Genomic DNA, 10,649 nt, shown 5'->3' on the forward strand with positions numbered 1-10,649 from the left:
TTTTAAAAATACATTATTTTTTAAAATATAAAAGATACCATAGGTTCTCACTTATAAGTGGGAGCTAAATATTGAGTACATATAGACACAAAGAAGGGAACAACAGACACTAGGGTGCAGGGTAGGGGTAGGGTGATAACTGAAAAACTACCTATCAGATATTATGCTTATTACCTGGATGATGAATCAATTTGTACACCAAACCCCACAGCACACCATCCAGATTCTGAATTCCATGACTGTCATTTCAGACCCCAAGGGATTCCAGGCCTAAATATATTAAATGCAAAACTATGAAATACCTGTAAAACACAGGAGAAAATCTAGATAACCTTGGATTTAGTGATGGCTTTCTAGATAAAACATGAAATTCATGATTCATAATAAAAGGAATTGCTAATCTGCACTTCCTTAAAACTAAAAATTTCAGGTCTGCAAAAGACATTGTCAAGAGAATAAAAATACAAGCCACAGATTGAAAGCAAATATTGGTTAGAGACACCTATAATAAAGGACTGTTATTATTCAAAGTATACAAAGAAGACTTAAAACTTTTTTTCTGTTCCTGTGCTGGTTTGCTAAGGATAATGACCTCCAGCTCTATCCATGTTGCTACAAAGGACATGATCTCATTCTTTTTATGGCTGCATAGTATTCCATGATGTGTATATATACTACATTTTCTTTATCCAATCTACTGTTGATGGATATTTAGGTTGATACCATGTCTTTCCTATTGTGAATAGCACTATGATAAACATACGCATGTATATGTCTTTATGGTTGAACAATTTATATTCCTTTGGGTATATACCCAATAATGGGTTTATTGGGTCAAATGGTAATTCTGTTATAAGTTTTTTGAGAAATTGACACACTGCTTTCCACAATGGCTGAACTAATTTTTATTCCCACCAGCATTGTATAAACATTCCCTCTTCTCTACAACTTCACCAGGATCTGTTACTTTTTGACTTTCTAATAGTAGTCATTATGACTGGTGTGAAATGGTATCTCATTGCGGTTTTAATTTGCATTTCTCTAGTGATTAGTGATGTTGAGCATTTTGTCATATGCTTGTGGGCCACTTGTATGTCTTCTTTTGAAAAGTGTCTGTTTATGTCCTTTACTCACTTTTTAATGGGTTTGTTTTTTGCTTGTAAATTAAATTTGTTTAAGTTCCCTATAGATTCTGGGTATTATACTTTTGTTGAATGCATAATTTGCAAATATATTCTCTGATTTTGTAATTTCTCTGTTTATTCTGTTCGTTGTTTTGTTGTTGTTGTTGTTTGTTTTCTGTGCAGAAGCTCTATTGTTTAATTAGGCCCCATTTGTTGATTTTTGTTTTCATTGCATTTGCTTTTGGCATCTTCATCATGAAATCTTTTCCAGGTCTTATGTCCAGAACAGTATTTCCTAGGTTATCTTCCAGGGTTTTTAGAGTTTTGGTTTAACATTGTATTTAATCCATCTTGAGTTTATTTTTGTGTATGGTGTAAGGAAGGGGTTCGGTTATCCCAGCACCATTTATTGAATAGGGAGTCATCTCCCCCATTGTTTGCTTTTGTCAATTTTTGTTGAAGGTCAGATGGTTTTAGATGTGTGGAATTATTTTTGGACTCTGTATTCTGTTCCTGTGGTCTATTTGTCTGTTTTTGTACTAGTACCATGCTATTTTGGTTACTGCAGCTTTGAAGTGTGTAGTTTGAAGTTGGGTAATGTAATGCCTTTAGCTTTGTTCTTTTTATTTAGGATTATCTTGGCTGTTCAGGCTGTTATTGGTTCCACATGAATTTTGAAATACCTTTTTATAATTCTGTGAGGAATGTCTTTGGTAGTTTGATAGGAATGGAATTGAATCCCTAAACTGCTTTGGACATTATGTCCATCTTAACAATATTGATTCTCCCTATCCATGAGCATGGAATGTTTTTCCATTCATTTGTGTCTTTGAGTAGTGTTTTGTAATTCTCATTGTAGAGATCTTTGTCCTCTCTGGTTAGCTGTATTCCTAGGTATTTTATTCTTTTTGTGACTATTGTGAATGGGATTGCTTTCTTGACTTGGCCCTCAGCTTGGACGTTGTTGCAGTATAGACATGCTACTACTGATTTTTGTGCATTGATTTTGTATTTTGAAACTTTGCTGAAGTTGTTTATCATATCTAGGATCTTTTGGACACAGACTATGGGATTTTCTAGATATAGAATCATGTAATCTGCAGACAGGGATAGATTGAGTAGCTCTCTTCATTTTATTTCTTTCTTCTTCCTGATTGCTCTGGCTGGGAATTACAGTACTGTGTTGAATAGGACTGGCAAGAGAGGGCATCATTGTCTTGTTCCAGTCTTTAACAGGAATGCTTCTAGCTTTTGCCTATTCAGCATGATGTTGGCAGTGGGTTTTTCATAAATGGCTCTTATTATTTTGTAATATGTTCCTTCAATGCCTAGTTTGTTGAGAGTTTTAACATTAAGTGATGTTGAATTTTACCAAAGTATTTTCTGCATTTATTGAGGTGATCATGTGGTTTTTGTCTTTGGTTCTGTTTGTGTGGTGAACCTCATTTATTGATTTCTGTATGTTGAATCAATTTTAGAATATGTGTCATGTACAGATGAAAAGAATGTATATTCTGTTGGTTTGGGGTGGAGAATTTTGTAGATGTCTATTAAGTTCATCAAGTGTTGAGTTCAGGTCCCAAATATCTTTGTTAATTTTCTGTCACAATGATCTGTCTAATATTAGTGGGATGTTGAAGTCTCCCACTATTATTGTGTGGTTATCAAATCCCTTTGTAGGTCTTTAAGAATTGCTGTATGAATCTGGTTGCTCCGTTGTTGAGTATGTATATATTTAGAATAGTTAGGTCTTCTTGTGAATTGGGCCCTTCAGCATTATGTAATATTCTTCTTTGTCTTATCTTTGTTTGTTTAAATTCTATTCTGTCCAAACTACTAATAAGTCCATCAAAGGTATTCTTCATTTTTGTTACAGTATTTTTGATCTCTGGCTTTTACTGAGGGAGGAGTTCTTTCTTCAAATGTCACTCTCTTTGCTCTCATTACTCATCTGTTATTGCATGCTGTCTACTTTATCCACTTAGAGCCCCTAGCATAAAAGCACATTTTAAATTCTCAGTCTAATTAGCTAGGATTTCTGCCATATTTGAATGTGGTTCATATGCTTACTCTGTCTCTTCATCTGTGCTTTTTGCCTTTTGGTATGTCTGGCAGTTTTTTTCTTGATAGCTGGACATGAGGTACTGAGTAAAATAAACTATTAGAAATAGGACATTAGTAATGTGGTGGTAATGTGTGGAGGAAGGAAAAGCTTTCTATATTCCTATGGTTGGTTCTCAGTCTTTAGTGAGATTCTGCCTTTAGACTGTGAAGTTCACAAGTGCTTCTCAGTTCCTCCCCTGTCCTCAGCTGGGACAGAATGGCTACTGTGTTAGAGGGTGAGATTGTTTTTCTGCCACATAGAAGGTCAGTGCTGGCTAGATTTGGGTGTTTTCTTTCCCCTAGGTCATTTAGGCCCTAATAAAACTCCAGCAGGTTAGGTGCTGACTTAGTAGTTTCTCCTGAGGTCAGACTAAGAAAAACAGAATTCTTTGGAATACTTTAAAATGGTTCCTTTTCCACTCCCCCTGCCAGAAGCACTAAGGAACTTTTCTCCGATATTCACTATGAAAACCTGGCCAAGCTTCTGGAAGCAAACCTCACAAAAGTGTGGAGACTCTCCTATAACTGGATGCCCCTAAGTTTTTGAATCTCATACTTGTCCATACTGAACCTGCAACCATTCATCAATTACAGTTTAGATTTTTCTACCCCAGCACTGGTTCTGATGGAGGTTTCCATTCACAGTTTTCTGTTCCAGTAAGATGTGATTCTGTGTATTCACCTATTTCTCCAATTTTGAGGACAGTGGCTTTACCTGTGGTCTCACTCCTCAGATAGATCAAAGAAGAGTTGTTGATCTTTTAGTTTAGTCAGCTTCAGCTTTTTACTTGTTGGTAGGATAAAGGATTACCCTGAAGCTCTTACATGCTGGACCAGAAACCAGAAGTTGCCAATCGCTTTTCACAGTCAGTCATTTATATTAATGAAAAATAATGGCAACAGAATTTTGAAGGTTGTTTTGATATATGAACAGATTTAACTAGTATAAACTATTTGTGAAAGTTTATTTCTTGATGCTTGGTCTGAGGTGTTTATTTCCTGTTCTTACGATGCATAAATCATTATGGGTCCCATTAAGTCAAGAATTTAAAGCTAACACACAAATAACTCAAGGGTATCCAAAACCACTGAAGGGGCTCCAGAGAGTTAATATGACCCAGACCAAGACTTAATATTCTGATACAATTGGACTGCAATGTGTTGGAGAGCATAAGCCTTTGAACATTTCTTCCAGCTTTCTCATAGTCTAGGAAGAAGTTTGTGTGTTACATCAATCATATTCCTTCTCAAATCTTTATTACATGATGTAATCTCTGTGATGGTCAAAGTTGTTTAGAATACATATTAATAGCCTCTTGAAAATAATCTAATTGCGGCCGGGCACAGTGGCTCATGCCTGTAATCCCAGCACTTTGGGAGGCTGAGGCCACCTCAGGTGGATCACCTGACGTCAGGAGTTTGAGACCATCCCGGCCAACATGGTGAAACTCCGTCTCTACTAAAAATACAAAAATTAACCAGGCGTGGTGGCAGGCACCTATAATCCTAGCTACTTGGGAGACTAAGGCACGAGAATCGCTTGAACCTGGGAGGCAGAGGTTGTAGTGAGCTGCAATTGTGCCACTGCACTCCAGCCTGGGTGACAGAGTGTGACTTTGTCTAAACAAACAAACAAAACAACAACAGAACACAACTGATTGCTCTCTAATTGATGTATAAAACCAATATAATTTATGACATTTGTTTTAAAAAAAAAAGGTTGTACTATTAGATCAGCACCCTAAGACAAATTATTTTGGAACTCTGGTAAGTCTGAAATTATTGCAGGTGTTGGTAACTTTGAGGTACTCTAGAAGATGGTTTTCAAGGGATAAACACCAGCAATTTTCTCTGAACTCCTATTTATCAACAAAATTAGATTATTATTAGATACATATTTGGTGTCATGACAAAATGGGAGGCATTTAGCCACTTTTGCCTAGTGTTCCATTATTGGAACACTAAGCATGTGGGAGTTACTTATATCCTACTGCTTAAGGTCATTGCCAAGGTCTGATTGCAAAAATTTAAAAAATTGCAACTTCAGGTGTAAATGGGTTAAGAAAGATGGGTATTGTAATAAGTAATAGAGTGTTATACTTAAAGTTTTGTTAAATTTTTTTCTGAATTATGCAGTAAACACTACACTTAACTGCTTTATGATGCTGGTTTGAATCATAATAAAATAATATCTCTTAAGAGGATCAAGCCAGATCAGTGTCAGCTTTCTTTTTGTTACTTAGGAATGCTTCATATCCATAAACCCAAGTAGAGGAGAACTATGGTATGAGTGACCATTATGCTCTTTCAGAGGTTGAGGACTTACCTTTTTGCAGGATGACTTAGAAATCTATATCAATAGCCATGATATCTAGAGTAAACCTTAAATCTTCCTTTCCAAACTCTTGTTGGACATTTTTCCATATGTATATCCTGAATCGCATAAAGATTATTTTCTGTTCTGACTTAAATTCAATGAATCAATCTTTGGGGCATTAGGGTCCAAGTAACTATGCTTGATTATTGCCTCTTTGGTTTCTTTGAGAGAGTCTCCCACTGCCACCAACAAATGGACAGATAATATGTGAATAGTTATTTTTATTAGAATAATTGGGGGTTACTATAAATACGTGAACATGAAACAGTGAAACCTTTCATTTAAAGGGTGGGATCTACCTCTATGGGTGAGATCTTTTCAGTTATGTCTGAAATATTCAGGCTTACTGAATATTTGAATTCATAAGCAGAAGTAAAACAAGGAGATAGGCTGGAACAAGGAAAACTACCTGTTTTACAGAGTTTTGGTAAAGACTAACAGAGTTAATATGCATAAAATATTCAGTACGATGTTGTACATATTTGTTTTTAACATAATTGAGATTTTTTGTTTTTTTTAAAGCTACATACTGTACACAAAAGCATCCCAATGAGCATCTACCATCCCAAGGGACTCTTCTTCAGCGGCATTCTGGCTTTCCCCATGGCATGTGCTTCTCTTCTTCTAAGATGCATTAAAAATGGTATTAACTTGTTACCATGGTAACTACTGCACATATATTCATAGTTCTTATTGGTTTTTCTGTTTGTTGTTTTGGGGGGGGTTTTAAACTTTTATTTTGGATTCAGGAGTACATGTGAAGGTTTGTTACATAAGTAAACTCATGTAATGGGGGTTCGTTGTGTGGATTATTTAATCACTCAGGTACTTAAGCCCAGTATCCAGTAGGTATTTTTTCTGCTCCTCTTCCTCCTCTCACCTTCAATCCTCAAGTAGACCCCCATGACCATTTCCTTCTTTGTGTTCCTAAGTTCTTATCATTTAGCTCCCACTTATAAGAGAGAACATGCAGTATTTTGTTTCCTGTTCCTGCATTAGTTTGCTAAGGGTAATGTTTTAAAGGTGAATAGATCACGTTTGAAGTACAGGTGTTAAAATGTCACCAGAGGCAAAGACATAAACAAGTAAGAGACAGGCACAAAAAGAACCATGAATCCTCGAGGTCAGGGTTGGAGTCCATTCTTCAGACAAGCACACTGGGAAGAGGTGTATATATTTTCTCTTTCAAAGCATCTCACTTTTGCTATTTTATTTTGGGTGGCAAACGTGGTTAACTTTAATTGCTCCCTCATAGCTACCAATGACTACATCATGAGAAATGCCCAATGGTATCTGAAGAAAGTAATCCGGGGAGAATGAATGTGTTCAAGTCTTGATAGTATACCCCCTTGGGACCTCCTTCTATAAACACCAAATTTCAGTTCCTGAAGCTGAGATACCACACTCTTCTGGAAACCAGAGAATGTGATTTGGATTCTCTTTTACAATACTGCAGAAAATTCCACAATGATCTATGTGGACTGCATGAGTGTTCAGAGGTATTAAAGTTTCAGATTTTGTATTTAAATGTATGATTCATTTAAGTGTATTTTTATATGAGGTGTTAGGCATGGGTCTGTGATCATTGGTTTTGTTTTTGTTTCATTTTGTTTTACTGTATGAATGGCTAATTGTTTCAGAATTATTCGGTATTTGTTCAAAAGATCATTTTTCTCTATTCACTTGCCATTGCACAATTTGTCAAGAATCAATTGACCACATATGTGTGGTTCTGTTCTCAGGATCTCTCTTCTGTTCTATTGAGCTATGAGTCTCTTCATCAATACCATCAAGACTACATGGTCTTGATTTAACATAGCACTATAGTAAGTTTTAAAATCTGGTAGTATGAGCCCTCAAACTTTGTTGTTTTTCAAAAGCATTTGTTTATTACAATTATTATTTTTTACATATAAATTTTAGAATCATCTTCTTAATATCTAAAAAAAATCTGTTGGGATTCAGATTGAGATTGCATTGATGATACACTTTAGGGAGAACTGATTTCTTAACAATGTCGAGTCTTTCAATCCATAAACAGAGTTCGTTTCTCCATTTATATATGTCTTATTTGATTGCTTCCATTAATGTTTTATTTTCAATATACTGATCCTGGACATATTTTACTAGACTCAAAACTGTGTATTTTGGTGCTGTTGTAAATGATAGTATTCGTTTTACTTTTGATTTACAATTTTTGGTTGTTAATATATGGAAATATAACACATTTTTGTATATTGACTTTGCATCCAGTGACTTTACTAAATTCCCTTATTAGTTCTAGAAGCCTTTATTGTAGATTCCTCGGGATTTATTATGGAGATAAACATATTGTTTGTAAATAGAAAAAGTTTCATTTTTTACTTTGTATTCTCTTGAGTTATTTCTGCCTTTGTCGCACTAATTAGAACTCCTGGTATGATGTTAAATATTTCCAATCTCTTAAGCATCAGTTCTACATTTCAGTTCTGAAAGTTTTCTCTGTTTCATTTTTTATAGTTTATATTTGTCTACTGAGAACTTCTAATCTTCCATTTATTTTAAATTTATTTATTTATACCTCATGGAGCACAGTCATAACAGACGCTTTAATATTTTTGATAATTCTAAAGTCTGGGTAATCTCAGGGTTGGTATTTGTTGATTGTCTCTTCTGTTGAGAATTGGTTACATTTTCTTGATTTTTTGTATGCTAAGTAATTTCAGATTTCATTCTAGACACTTTTTATTTTATGCTATTTAGACTCTAGATCCTGTTAAAATTCTCTGGAGAATATTGATTCTTGTTTGTTTCTTTGTTAGTTTTAACACATTGTCAATCCATAGCATCAGACAAGTAGTTCCTGTTACCTTCCATGGGCAATGTTTCCAATGTCAGTTCAATTTTCAAAGCCTTTAATATGCCGCTTGTGTTTGTCCTTCGAAGGTACTGCTCAGAAGTTAGTATGAGATTTTGTCACTCAGGGGTCAGTCAAAGCTTTTGTGATACTTCCTTGGGTCTGTTCCACACATGCACAGCTTAGGAGTGAGCTCTGGCTTTGTTTCCTTCTCCAGCTCTCTTATCTAAAGAAATATACACCAATCTCCCCTGTCGACCCCTTTACACACACACACAAGCACACACCCACACACACACACACTCCTCCATGCTTGCATGCTCTGTTCAGAAAGTGGAGTTTATCTCCAAGTGTTTGTTTCTCATGCTATTGCCTCATAGTTTTAAAATTGGGAAGACTGTTGTGACACAGCTGGAATTAAAACTAGAGGGACAATGCAGGAATTCCCTCACATGCTTTAACCACAGAGGCCTCTTTTATCAGGTTTCCTAGTGAAAAACATGGGTCATCTATTGGGGTTTCAGCATCCTGAGCAGCCTCCTCTCAGTTCTGTAACTTTGGCCACCTTCCGTTCAAAACCACAAGATTAGAGGAGAAATGTAGTAGAAATTCATATTTGAAGGGGTTTCTCATCTAGGTTTGTCTCCTTTTGCCCATCTGCCTCTTGTTTGCTTTTCAGAGTTCTTAGGCAAATAAGTTTTGTGATTTTATATAGAGTTTTAATTGTATTCTGTGAGAAAGAGGCTGTGGTGACCTTAATCCAACCTGGCCAAAACCAAAAGTTAAAGACTACGGTCGAGAATCTTTATCATCCTTATATTTTTATGTAGATCTGCCCCTACATAAGAAGGTTGACTGTGGGATGTTAAAACATGAAGCCAGCACATCTATCAGACAGCTTCTTGATTTGACGTCAGTATTCATACTTTGCAGACTTGTGTTCTTTTTTGAGGTCCAACGCTCTGACAAAGATGAGGAATCTCTCCGCGGTGACTGAATTCATCCTGCTGGGCATCCCGCACACGGAGGGTCTGGAGACTATGCTGTTGGTCCTGTTTTTGTCCTTCTACATCTTCACCCTTATGGGGAACCTGCTCATCTTGCTGGCTATTGTCTCCTCCGCTCGGCTTCACACGCCCATGTACTTCTTCCTGTGCAAGCTGTCTATTTTTGACATATTTTTCCCTTTTGTGAGTTCCCCTAAGATGCTGTGCTATCTTTCAGGGAATAGCCGAGCCATCTCCTATGCGGGCTGTACATCCCAGCTCTTCTTTTACCATTTCCTGGGCTGCACTGAGTGTTTTCTGTATACAGTAATGGCCTACGACCGCTTCGTTGCCATTTGTCATCCTCTACACTACACCTTAATCATGAGCCACAGAGCGTGCATCATCCTAGCCATGGGGACCTCATTCTTTGCCTGCATTCAGGCCACCTTTCTGACCACTCTCACCTTCCAATTGCCTTACTGTGGCCCCAATGAGGTGGACTATTATTTCTGTGATATCCCAGTCATGCTGAAGCTGGCTTGTGCAGATACCTCAGCCCTGGAGATGGTGGGGTTCATCAGTGTGGGTCTGATGCCCCTCAGTTGTTTCCTTCTCATCCTCACCTCTTACAGCTGCATCATTTGCTCCATTCTGCAGATCCACTCTGCCGAGGGCCGACGCCGTGCCTTCTCCACCTGCAGCGCCCACCTCACTGCCATCCTCCTCTCCTTTATACCAGTGGTTCTCATCTACCTGCAGCCCACCCCCAATCCCTGGCTTAATGCAACTGTTCAAATCCTGAATAACTTGGTCACCCCCATGCTGAATCCTTTGATCTATAGTCTGAGAAATAAGGAAGTTAAATATTCTCTGAGAAAGGTTCTGCAGCCAGTAGCTTTCCTTCCTGGGAGGTGATAGAAAAAGGATCCGTAGCTTCACACTAATAACACCACAATACTTAAAAAGGTATTACCTTTTGTGTGATAAGGAGCACAGATATTATCATGGCCCCCTTTTACAGGTGACAAAGTGAAGACTTGAAGACATAAAGTGAATGACTGAAGGTGAGGTAACTAATAAATTATCCTGTCCGGGAAAAATTATCTCTTGCCACTTGGCAAGACGTTCTGGACCTTCTCTTCAATTCTCTCGTCAATTTTTCTGCCCTTACATCTTCTCCTTCTCTCCTATTTCTCCTTCCTCTGGCACTTTTTCATCTT

The 10,649-nt window shown here is 37.1% G+C and overlaps 1 protein-coding gene across 1 annotated transcript; it reads left to right on the forward strand.

Moving 5' to 3' along the window:
* Positions 1-9,411: 9,411 nt before the first annotated feature.
* Positions 9,412-10,344, forward strand: LOC111540350 (olfactory receptor 149-like). The gene has a single exon (XM_023208654.1). It carries the CDS (start codon positions 9,412-9,414, stop codon positions 10,342-10,344), a length of 933 nt encoding a protein of 310 aa, XP_023064422.1.
* Positions 10,345-10,649: the final 305 nt, after the last annotated feature.

Source organism: Piliocolobus tephrosceles, chromosome 13 (genome assembly GCF_002776525.5).
Source record: "Piliocolobus tephrosceles isolate RC106 chromosome 13, ASM277652v3, whole genome shotgun sequence".
Classification (NCBI taxonomy): Eukaryota; Metazoa; Chordata; class Mammalia; order Primates; family Cercopithecidae; genus Piliocolobus; species Piliocolobus tephrosceles.

What these genes read in the sequence shown, in the direction of transcription:
- LOC111540350 (XM_023208654.1), top strand. Translation starts at nt 9,412, where the DNA reads ATGAGGAATCTCTCCGCGGTGACTGAATTCATCCTGCTGGGCATCCCG.